We start from the raw sequence: 10,727 nt of genomic DNA, 5'->3' as shown, positions 1-10,727 counted from the left end.
GCATTTGCCTAGGAGAGTCACGTTATCCCGTCCAGTTTGAAGCAATTTTGGGTTGTCGGGTTTGTGCGTTACAGGTGTTTGCCCGGCATGCAAGTATGATAGAGTTCTACTTACAGCTGATAACTAGGATAAATACGTCCGTCTGATAAAGAGAATTGATAATTTTTCATCACACAGGGATTTTTGTTTTTGAAATTGGGTTGTCTGTCGTGGTGGTCAGGTCAAATTTTATTCGTCATTTATCATTGCTGTAGAGTGGTATCTTATGATGCCTTTACTAATTAGAGAAGTGGCTGATATTATGCGGATTGTCGAGTGGGAGTTAGAAATGGAGGATGGTGGTGGGACTAGTGTCGAAACTCTGTTGTTGGATCGTTTTCCTGAATGTAGGCCTTTTTTAACCCTTACCTGCACGTACGGTGAAGTTGTTTCAAAATCTGCTGGTAGTTGTGGGTCCCGTACGATCTACCTGTCTTTGGTGCAGCCTGAGAAGCCGGTAGTCCGAGACTCTGAAGCGATTTGCTCCGATAGGGGGACGGCTGATGTTATTCCGACCTGGTGCTGCAAGCCGACGTCCATTTCTGTTTCTTTTGGTGGAACGAAAGAGTATAATATGAAACGCGAAGATACTTTAAATGAGGCGAAGTGGCTTTACGAAACAACCAACTATCCCAATTCCTATCGGTCAGAGGTTGCTGGTTTGGTTAGATTTTCCATCAAGTTCGGGACTTTCGGTGTCAGCGAGATGTTTGAAGCTCTTAAGCACGTAACGGACTACTTTTTCCTCCAACAATCGCATTGCGACGTCCAGTTTTGCTTCCCAAATGACGAGCATCCAATCGGAGCACACGTAAAAATTTTGTCATCAAGGAGTTCCGTTTTCGCCGCAATGTTCCAGCACGAGATGCAAGAATCTAAGACGGGCAAGGTCTCCATCCAAGACACGGGACGAGACATTTTCTATCAACTGCTTCATTACATTTACTCCGGTCGAATTCTGACGTCGTTGACTGAAGATACAGCTCAAAAGCTACTCTTGGCAGCCGATAAGTACAATGTGACTCAACTTGCCAAAGAATGCACCAGTTACTTGATTGCAAACATCCAATGGGACAAAGCTGTTGATTTGATGATCTGGGCTCACCTGTATTCAATTGATAAAATCAAAGAAGAGGCGCTCAAAGTTGTCGTCAAAAATGGAAAAAAGGTTTGCCCTCTGGATTCGTGGAAGGAGCTGGCGATTAATTATCCTCACCTTTGTTTGGAGGCAACCAGGCGCATGATGGCATAACATGCTGTTCTTTTCATATAAGTAAACCGATAGGTGAATATTGTTGGCACATTTTGGTTTTCATGTCGTTTTGGTTTGAGCAAGTCCTGGACGGTGTACTAAATTAGAAAATACTTCCGGTTGAATATTGCGTTAGGAAATTAGTGAAAATTGAAAAAGAAAATGAGGTCTTTGCTGTGCTCTTTGTACTGTACCTTGTTACGTCATGGAGATTTTGTTTCGTGTTTTCAAATATCAGCTGAAAATTTTTGTGCAATCAGTTGGACTTTGGCTTGGCATCGCCGTTTTCTAACGTATGGCTCCCTTTGAAGTAAAGATAAGAATATTTCCATCATTTCCTATCTTGTTTACCTGCTCTTTTAACAACAGTTGCAGAAATTTATGAAATGTCAGTGTGGTAAGCCTGTCACATGTCCACATTTTCGTGTAGCCGCTATTTGAAGTTCCAGTTTGTCGTTCTAGCAGTGTTGATTAATAGACTTTTAAAAGGGTTTAATTTCGTTATTCTTTAATGGATAAAGTTTTCCAATTCAATTTTCTAGCATGCGATTACTTGTGGTACTTGTATGGTTGTTTTAATTTTATTCTTACTAACGCAATGAGGGGTACGATCGTCTTTCCTGTCCAGCTAAAAGCGAAAAAAAGTTGCGAAATGCAACAATCAACTAAGGTTTCAAATAGAATTGCCGATTTCTGAATTTTAGATGCCATTTTTAGAAAGACCTCTTCGCTCTTAAAGGTAAGAGGTGTATTACAAAAGGAATTTTTCTCGTGAATTTAAACATTATTCTGCAATCTGTATTCATCACTTAACTTAGTATCAAAGAACTTTCGCCTGTCAGCCCTTGTGTTTTCAGAGGCTGCCGGTTGTTGGCGGCCACCTTAATGCCTGCGAAAGAGATGTTACACCTTACCTTTTGCATTCCATAAACGCTATTTATGCAACTCCTTAGAAACATGCTTCATTCTACAGATCGTGTTTTTTAAAGCTACTCTAGCTGTCATGGCGTTCAAGTCCAGTTTTGTTGTCCAGTCTGTTTTTCATGTAGGCTCTTTTTGCCTTGGGGTTCAAGTTCAACGTTGATCAATTGCCAGGACAACGTCTCTAGTTCTCTTCCCTGATTCTCCTTTTTGCCTTCAAAAAGTGTGGACGTTTCATCGACGTTTCCTTCGCCTGGTAATCTTTAATCCCAAAAGTACGTTGGCTGTCGTGGTGGTCGGGTGAAATTTTATTCGGCGTTTTTCGTTACTAAAGAGGTATTCCAAGATGCCTGTCCTAGTTAGAGAGGAGGAAGTTGTTGAATGGGTTATCGAATGGAAGGTTCAGACGAAGGAAGGTGAAGGTACAACTGTGGAAACTTTGTTGTTAGATCGTTTTCCTGATTGTTTCAAGTATTTCACCCTTACCTGCGCGTATTCAGAGCCTTTAACACTGTATAACGAAAGGAAACGTTGGATTAACCTGTGGTTGGAGCAGACTGAGAAAGCGGAAGTCCGAGACACTGAAGCGCTTTGCTCCGACAGGGAGGCGGCTGTTGTTCCAACTAGGCACTACAAGCCGTCATCCATTACCGTTTCTGTTTGTGGATTTTCGGGAGAGGCAATGCAACGCGAAGCGACTCCAAATGTGGAGAAATGGACTTGCATGAAATCCGAGTATTCGTTTGATCGCAAAAGAAATATTAACTTGTTGTCCTTCGTCTTTTCCATCAAATTCGAGAAAATCGGTGTCGTCGAAATGGTAGAAGCTCTTGAGCACATGACGGACTACTTTTTCCTGCAGCAGTCGCATTGCGACGTCCAGTTTTGCTTCCCAAATGACGAGGAGCCAATCAGCGGACACGGGAAAATTTTGTCATCCAGAAGTTCCGTTTTCGCCGCGATGTTCCAGCACGAGATGCAAGAATCTAAGACGGGCAAGGTCTTCATCCAAGACACGGAACGCGACACTTTCTATCAACTGCTTCATTACATTTACTCCGGTCGGACTTGGACGTCGTTGACTGAAGGCACAGCTCAAAAGCTTCTCTTGGCAGCTGATAAGTACAATGTGACTCAACTTGCCAAAGAATGCACCAGTTACTTGATTTCAAACATCCAATGGGACAGAGCCGTTGATTTGATGATCTGGGCTCACCTGTATTCAATTGATCAAGTAAAAAAAGCGGCTCTCGAGGTTGTCGCCAAATATGGAAAACAGATTTGCCCTCTAGACGCCTGGGAGGGACTGGTGATCAATTATCCTCAGCTTTGTTTGGAGGCAACTAGGCGCATGATGTCGTTTTTTCCAGGCAAGTAACTTACTGGGGAATACTGTGCTGAAAAATGTTGGTGTAATCAGTTGTACTTTGTCTCATCGCGGTTTTGCAACGTCTGGTTCCAGTTGAAATAAAGTTGTGACTTTAATTTTTTCATCTTTTCTTATCCTGTTGACCTGCCATTTTACCAACAGTGTCAGAAACTTGTGGAATGTTGGTGATGGTCTACTTCACGAACAAAACCGACAATCCTTTACGTCGGTGAAACTTAATGATTACAAAATTAGGAATTCACCCGAGGAAAAAAAAACTAAGCTTTCACTGTGTCATTAAAAATGTGCACCCATCCCACTGGAGTGTATGACCTGGTGGGATAATATTTTTAAGGGGCTGGGTAAGCAATAGGTGCAAGGACACTAGTATAAATGGCAGGCAAGTGCGTAGTTGAATCAATATGAGTTTGCACGATGTCCAGACCGCTACGCATCAAAGAATTGCAGCAAATGTCCGAATTCAAAGTAAGTCTGAAATTTCTTATGTCTAGTTAAATAAAACAAAATTATTGCTTAAACATAAGTTAGTGTGAAACGACGTGTTGCACTGATACTGGAACTTGGACTGATTCTCTAATGTGCTGTTGAATTCTAATTAAGGTTTAAATCTATTGCATTTTTCTCTTTCTGCCCAGACTTGAAATGAGCATGAAATGTTTTGTACATTATCTCGAACAAACAAGACAGGGTCTTTGGGATTGCACAGGTGTGACGCGATCTTGTCTGTGACGCAACGAAGTAATTATTCAATTAACCGTAAGTCGATTTCCTTTTATACGATGTTTACGAAACTTGGTAACTGTTACACATATGAAATCGCATTCAATTTGTCTATCATTTTCTGGGCGAAGTCCCGCTATCACGTTCTCTTCCAGGCAATTTTGAGTTAATCGAACTTGTGTGTTACAGGTGTTTGCTCGGCATGCAAGTATGGTAACGTTCCAATTGCATCTTGATTCTTATTAGCTTAAATTTTAAACTTATTTTCACCATGTGTATTCATCACTTGACTTGGTATCAGAGAAATTTCACCTGTCAGCCCCTGTGTTTTCAGAAGCTTCCATTTATTGACTGCTGCCTTAATACCTGCGAGAGAGATGTTCCACCTTCCCTTGCTCCTCTCATGGACGGTATTTAACTATTTATGTTGCTCGTTAGAAACATGCTTCATTCTTCGATTGGAATTATGTTCTAAGGGACGAATTTGTTACGTGAAGGAGTTTTTGGATTTATGGTGCACCGTTGCAATCTGACGACCAATATAATCGAATACGCATTTTTTTAATCTTTACAACTGATTACAGGGATGAACACGGCTGATAAAGACAGTCGGTAATTGTTCTTAAAAGCAGTTTGTGTTTTTAAAACTGTGTTGGGTGTCGTAGTGGTCAGCTTGAATTTTATTCTGCGTTTTTCATTGTTGGAGAGCAATTCTGAGATGCCTGCCCTAGTTAGAGAGGTGGAAAATGTCGAGTGGATTATCGAATGGAAGGTTCAGGTGGTGAATTATGGAGAAGTTAAAGAGACTTTGTTGTTAAATCGTTTTCCTGATTCTTTGCCTTATTTCACCCTTACCTGCTGCCGTCTAGTAATTTTGCCGAAGCTTGGCCGTGAAGGACAGCACTGTTCAATTGCATTACGTTTGGTGCGTAGTGAAAAACCGGCAGTCCCAGGCACTAAAGCGCTTTGCTCCGATAGGGCGGCGGCTGTTGTTCCAGACACGTACTACAGACCGTTATCTATTACCGTTTCTTGGGATGGGCGTTCGGGAGAGGTAATGGCACGCGAAGAGACTCCAAGAATGGAGAAATGGACTTACACAGTGTCCGAGTATCCGTGCGCTCTCGGAAACCAGCCTCTTCCGTAGAGCCTTGTCTTTTCCATCAAATTCAAGACTTTCGATGTCAGCGAAATGGTGGAAGCTCTTAAACACACGACGGACTATTTATTCCTCCAACAATCGCATTGCGACGTCCAGTTTTGCTTCCCAAATGATGAGAAACCAATCAGAGGTCATGTGAAAATTTTGTCATCCAGAAGTTCTATTTTCGCCGCAATGTTCCAGCATGACATGCAAGAGTTCAAGACGGGCCAGGTCGTCATTCAAGATACGGAACGGGACATATTCTATCAACTGGTTCATTACATTTACTCCGGCCGGACTTGGACGTCGTTGAATGAAGGCACAGCTCAAAAGCTACTCTTGGCAGCTGATAAGTACAATGTGACTGGACTTAGCATAGAATGCACCAGTTACTTGATTTCAAACATCACATGGGAGAGAGCTGTTGATTTGATGATTTGGGCTCACGTGCATTCAATTGATAAAGTCAAAGAAGCGGCCCTCGACATTGTCGCAAAAAATGGAAAGCAGATTTGCCCTTTAAAAGCCTGGGAGGGACTGGTGATCAATTATCCTCACCTTTGTTTGGAGGCAACTAGGCGCATGATAGCATAGCTTACTGTTCTTTCCATACAAGTAAATTGCGGGTGATTACTGTTTGCAAACTTTGTCTATTCATGCTGTTCCGTATGAGTTAGTCCTGAACGGTGTAGTAAATTAGAAAAGATTTTCGCTTCGTAAATGAGTGAATACTGTTTGCATACTTTGTTTTTCATATCGTTCTGTTTGGGTACTGAACGGTGCACTAAAGTAGAAACATTTCCGTTTGGATATTGAATTAGAAAATTAGAGCACAAATTTAGATGTTTGTTGTACTCCTTTTACTTCGTTACGCGATGGAAATTTTATTTGCTATCTTCAAGTTTTAGCTGAAAATGTTGGTGTTGGTCAGTTTTACTTTGTGTTGGCATCGCCATTTCCCAACGTATGGCTCCATTTTAGGTTAAGTTAAGACTTTATTTTCTCCATCATTTTCTATATTGCTTACCTGCCTCTTACCAACAGTGACATACATTTCTGACTAGCAAGTGTCGAAAGTCTGACGTATGTACACCTTTTCATGTGACCGCCGTTGGAAATTCCAGGTGTGTTCTAGTTATGTTGATCAATAGACTTTTTGAAAGGAAAATTTCTTATTTTCTAATGGATAAAGTATCCCAATTCAATTTTCGAGCATATGAATACCTATTGTGTTACTAATGTGGTTGTTTTAATTCATCTCTTTTTCACTATCGCATTAAGCGACACGATTTTAGAAAGACCACGTCGATCTCAACGGTTTCTCGAAACAAAACAAATAATTCTTTAGTGAAGATTATCTCAACTGATGAGTTGAACGAAGCAAGAATTTTCTAGAAGGTAATATGGAAGATTTTAATCAGTTAAACTATCCGTGGCGAAATGACACATTTTCTTTTCATGGCCCACCATTCGGTCAAGTAATGATAGACTTTTGGTGGAATCATGGTGGAATTAGCGTCGTATTGTACAGAGATGTAATAACCCAAATTTTGATTATCTCCGCCGTTACTTACCGTAAAATGAGGTTTCCACCAAAAGTACTGATTGTGCAACGTATCATTTTTATCGAGCCCTATCAGATAATCAACCAATTGTTTCGTATTTTCAAATTTAGCCGCGTTGATAAACGAATGCTTGTGGCGATTCGTGATTGTCGTGAAGATCGTAAACGACGGGGACCACCGGTAGCTGCATAATATTGAAAAGCCTTAAATCAGAAGAAATAATTGTAGGTGAGTTTTCCAAAGAATTACGTATGCGGTTTCGTACTTTTCAGTGACGTAGTTGAGTTGTTAACCGATCCTGTTGGATTGGACAAATAAAGCTTCATCTGGTCGTCGCTGGGATGAAGTGGGACGTGTCCTATGGGTTTGATGTAACCGTGTGGCATTACCACGTCTGAATCCCATCGATAAGTCATAGTCCAGTTGAAGAAATCCGCCATTAGGTCCGTTTTAAATGGGAGATAAGGACGCCACTTAGGAGCTTCTCTACTCCAGAAAATGTAAAATTGGTGCGATGATCTTTGCTCTGGCAAATCATTCATAGTCCAGTTGCCGTAGTGAAAGACAACAGCGTCCGTGTTCTGGACGTCAGTGCGATTGGTGGTCAGCTCGCATTGCCACACAGGGCATCCTATTTTACGTAGTTTATCACGACCAGGTCCAATGCGGAAATCATTGCCAGGCTGAAACTATACAAATCAACGATTCATTGTACTACGATGTCGGTAAAAAGCATTGAAATTTTCTTACGTTGCACTTAATACGGTAAAGTGCAAATCTAAAAATATTTGTTAACTCTTTACAATAAGGCATCATTTTAATTAAAATATTTTTGATTTAACTTACGAAAGCGCTATTCCAGAGCACTATCTTTTTAAAGGGTGGGTTCCTTGGTGTAACACTCTCACGCAAATACTCGTCCATGAGTTTGTAACGCTCTCGAATCACGTTTGATGACAGCAATTGTTGAATTGGCTTTTCAATTGCATTACTTGAAGATTTTTCGTTTTGAGTGAAGCTCGGGTGCAGCAACGATTTTTGAAAGAAGAACCAAATGACTAAACCTGAACATATCGATAGTAAGTAAAAGGTTTTATAACGTTTAATATGTTAATTATGTTCCATTTTCGGATGCACTGAAACGGCCACAATTTTATGCCACGTTCGCACAGTCTCCAAGAGAAACTTGTTGTCTCCATCGCTACTCCGCAACAAAGAACGTTGGGTAGCCTACGACGTTCGTGGTCAAAGCGTCTTTTGGCCGGTTAGTCATTTTATGGCAAACCAGTTTTCCGTCAAAGCAAACTTGAGAAACTTGTTTATCTAGACGAATTTTGCTTAGTTTTGGTGTTTTAGCCAGTCTGCCTTGAATAAAACAATGCGTTGGATATGCCCAATAGAAAGTGTTTAGCATTAAAGTCAAGATCAATGACCATGCAGCTAAATCAAAAACAATTTACAAGAGGTAAGGCAAGAATTGTTGTTTTGCTTCTGTCCTGCTATAATACGTAACCTGTTTAGACGAGATCAGATCGATAGAACAAGCAAGATTTCTTTCAAAACAAGGCTAAAATTCACTTCAACTGAGATCATCAGTTTCTAATATGTTAGTATGGATGAATAATGTATTACTTTGTGAATGTTTTCGTTGCCACAAATATCAAGAAGAGTTTTCATATCAGACGATCTTCGGTGATAGTAGACATGGAACAGTTTTCTCCCACCAGCCAGTCATGTCGTGATAGATTTTAGGTGGTGAATTTTTATCGTGAAGGGCAGCACACAAACGACACATGCCTTTGAACACTTCGCTAAACATCACTTTGAAATGAGGCTTCCACCAAAAATATTCATTGTACAACGTATCGTTTTTGTCGAGTAAAATCAGGTAATCCGCCAATTTCTTCACGTTTTCGAATTTGGCGGCATTGATGAACGAATGCGTTGGCGCTATTTTTTCGTGACTGTCGTGAACGCCGTAAACGATGGGCAGGATCGTGCGATTCATCATCACGAAAAACCTAGAAATTAAAAAGCAAATTGTGTAGATTAATCGATATCGTTGATGAGCTTCGAATGTCTAGTTACTTTTCCGTGATGTAATCGGGACATAAAGAATTCTCCAGCGACATGAAAAACTTGTAATTTTTGGCCGCCATATCACGACATTGTCCATCAATCGTCGTGGAACATTGCATCGTTCCGCATTTACCGTACACGTCGACATCGATGTACTTTTGAAGTTCCCTAACAAATTCGTTTCGGCTGCTTTTCGAATTGCAATTCGACACAAACCAAGCGGCCATTTTCGTTTTTCCCTTTGCGTAATTACCCGCTTTTGTAGAATTGACTAAGTAAATCTTCATCTGATCTTCATCGGGATGAAGCGGCACTTTCCCAATGGGTTCGATGCTGCCATAAGGCCCGGCCATGTCCGAATCCCATCGATAAGTCATCGTCCAATTAAAAAATTCATCTGCTTGATCGGCGTGAGCGTACTCACGCCAAGCTGGAGATTCTATGCTCCAGAAAACGTAGCGTTGATGAGGTAGTCGTCGTTCGGGCAAATCGCTTTTCGTCCAGCTCCGAAGGTGAAAAACTATAGCATCACTTGTGAGAATATCTGTTCGATTATCTGTGGTCTCGCACTGCCAGACGGGACATCCGAATTTCCGCAAGGCATCACGTCCAAATCCTACGCCATATTCTTTGCTCCCATATGCCTAATATCGTATGAATCATTTTTAAGCAACTTAAAAATAAAAATGACTCACCACATTCCAAAACACAATCCGTTTGAATGGTGGATTCTTTTCTACAACATTTTCTGTCGTGAATTTCTTCAACAGTGGATACTGTTCAGAGGTAGAAGATTGTAAAGCTGATGGATGTCGCGTGAATTCGATTGCTGGGTCCGTTGATTGCTGCAAATAGAATTGCAAAACAACTAACAAAAAACCCATTAGAATTAAACAAACGATCTTTCGGTTTTTATCCAACATGCCCAGAACTTTCCTGTGAACTCGATCGTGCACTTGACTCGCTCTAAAATAAAACAGAGCCCCTACGTAGACAAAAACTAGAAAAGAAATATTCCGTCCCACAAAATAAAATGCAAGAATGCCAGGTCTACCAAATTGCCAAACGTTCAATTTTTACACTGAAACTATGCCTTCCTGTCACCGGTCGCCACTGTTCACGTTTATCGTTTAATCGCTGTGGAACGTCCACATGTTTGCCAGACATGAAAACATAAGTGCTCGAATACCATATATAAGCGTCTTTTTTTTCAGTTAACTGAAGTTCTACGAAAATACATATTATAAACCTCGCTGTACTGTAAATGAATTGTTCGTCTTTCTCTTATTCCCAACTCCCTGATGCTTTTCCCCAATATGATATCTACCTTTATACTGTTAATATGTTTTAATAATTGAGTATTTCTTAGTATTACCCATCGGCATTAAATTATATCGATTTTCAATAGACACACACTTTTTTTATTTCAATCTTTCTGACGGTTTGAGAATTGGTTTAGGGGCTAACTATAGGTAAAGGTAATAAAGTATTTACGAAATCACCCGAGGTTAAAGCTGACATTTTCCATTGGGTCATTAAATATGTTTGTTTTGCACCCTTCCCTCATATACTACAGTCTGATGAGATAATATTTATAATGGGAAGGGTAAGCAAAAG

The 10,727-nt window shown here is 40.6% G+C and overlaps 5 protein-coding genes across 8 annotated transcripts; 3 read left to right on the top strand and 2 right to left on the bottom strand.

Annotated features, from left to right (window-relative positions):
• The first annotated feature begins 139 nt into the window (after positions 1–139).
• LOC116921111 (BTB and MATH domain-containing protein 38-like) lies at positions 140–1,783 on the top strand. The gene has a single exon (XM_032927325.2). The coding sequence runs from the start codon at positions 266–268 to the stop codon at positions 1,289–1,291; it is 1,026 nt and encodes a 341-aa protein (XP_032783216.2). The 5' UTR covers positions 140–265; the 3' UTR covers positions 1,292–1,783.
• Positions 1,784–1,912: 129 nt separating this feature from the next.
• On the top strand, positions 1,913–3,697 carry LOC116920088. The gene is made up of 2 exons (XM_032926147.2): positions 1,913–2,634; positions 2,713–3,697. Exons 1-2 carry the CDS (start codon positions 2,559–2,561, stop codon positions 3,588–3,590), a joined length of 954 nt encoding a protein of 317 aa, XP_032782038.2. The 5' UTR covers positions 1,913–2,558; the 3' UTR covers positions 3,591–3,697.
• A 1,817-nt stretch (positions 3,698–5,514) lies between these two features.
• On the top strand, positions 5,515–6,060 carry LOC123471041 (speckle-type POZ protein B-like). The gene has a single exon (XM_045171900.1). The coding sequence runs from the start codon at positions 5,515–5,517 to the stop codon at positions 6,058–6,060; it is 546 nt and encodes a 181-aa protein (XP_045027835.1).
• A 258-nt stretch (positions 6,061–6,318) lies between these two features.
• LOC116921156 (alpha-(1,3)-fucosyltransferase C) lies at positions 6,319–10,330 on the bottom strand. Of its 4 annotated transcripts, XM_045172718.1 has the most exons (6): positions 9,806–10,316; positions 9,120–9,754; positions 7,878–9,052; positions 7,782–7,809; positions 7,297–7,720; positions 6,319–7,234 (listed from the first exon to the last, which is right to left on the bottom strand). In XM_045172718.1, exons 1-3 carry the CDS (start codon positions 10,031–10,033, stop codon positions 8,710–8,712), a joined length of 1,206 nt encoding a protein of 401 aa, XP_045028653.1. In that variant the 5' UTR covers positions 10,034–10,316; the 3' UTR covers positions 6,319–7,234; positions 7,297–7,720; positions 7,782–7,809; positions 7,878–8,709. The 4 variants fall into 4 exon arrangements, with proteins under 4 accessions (XP_045028653.1, XP_045028655.1, XP_032783275.2 ...); XM_045172720.1 differs by lacking the exon at positions 7,782–7,809 and having other exon boundaries at positions 9,809–10,330; XM_032927384.2 differs by lacking the exon at positions 7,782–7,809.
• LOC123466301 (4-galactosyl-N-acetylglucosaminide 3-alpha-L-fucosyltransferase FUT5-like) lies at positions 7,138–7,955 on the bottom strand. Its single transcript, XM_045171898.1, has 3 exons — positions 7,878–7,955; positions 7,281–7,720; positions 7,138–7,234 (listed from the first exon to the last, which is right to left on the bottom strand). The coding sequence occupies exons 1-3, from the start codon at positions 7,953–7,955 to the stop codon at positions 7,138–7,140; spliced, it is 615 nt and encodes a 204-aa protein (XP_045027833.1).
• Positions 10,331–10,727: the final 397 nt, after the last annotated feature.

The sequence above is a fragment of the Daphnia magna genome, linkage group LG4, assembly GCF_020631705.1.
Source record: "Daphnia magna isolate NIES linkage group LG4, ASM2063170v1.1, whole genome shotgun sequence".
Lineage (NCBI taxonomy): Eukaryota > Metazoa > Arthropoda > Branchiopoda > Diplostraca > Daphniidae > Daphnia > Daphnia magna.
The sequence above is the reverse complement of the archived record's forward strand: the minus strand, read 5'-3'. Positions and strand labels throughout refer to the sequence as shown.

Bases quoted from the DNA above. Each gene is read 5' to 3' on its own strand.
- LOC123471041 (XM_045171900.1), top strand. From the start codon at position 5,515: ATGGTGGAAGCTCTTAAACACACGACGGACTATTTATTCCTCCAACAA.
- LOC116921156 (XM_045172718.1), bottom strand. From the start codon at position 10,033: ATGTTGGATAAAAACCGAAAGATCGTTTGTTTAATTCTAATGGGTTTT. The intron at 9,755-9,805 runs GTGAGTCATTTT...ATACGATATTAG, and splicing joins GGATTGTGTTTTGGAATGTG to GCATATGGGAGCAAAGAATA. The intron at 9,053-9,119 runs GTAACTAGACAT...TTTAATTTCTAG, and splicing joins CCCGATTACATCACGGAAAA to GTTTTTCGTGATGATGAATC.
- LOC116921111 (XM_032927325.2), top strand. From the start codon at position 266: ATGATGCCTTTACTAATTAGAGAAGTGGCTGATATTATGCGGATTGTC.
- LOC123466301 (XM_045171898.1), bottom strand. From the start codon at position 7,955: ATGGACGAGTATTTGCGTGAGAGTGTTACACCAAGGAACCCACCCTTT. The intron at 7,721-7,877 runs GTAAGTTAAATC...TGATTTGTATAG, and splicing joins TGCTCTGGAATAGCGCTTTC to TTTCAGCCTGGCAATGATTT. The intron at 7,235-7,280 runs GTAATTCTTTGG...TTCTGATTTAAG, and splicing joins AAAAGTACGAAACCGCATAC to GCTTTTCAATATTATGCAGC.
- LOC116920088 (XM_032926147.2), top strand. From the start codon at position 2,559: ATGCCTGTCCTAGTTAGAGAGGAGGAAGTTGTTGAATGGGTTATCGAA. The intron at 2,635-2,712 runs GTACAACTGTGG...GCGCGTATTCAG, and splicing joins TCAGACGAAGGAAGGTGAAG to AGCCTTTAACACTGTATAAC.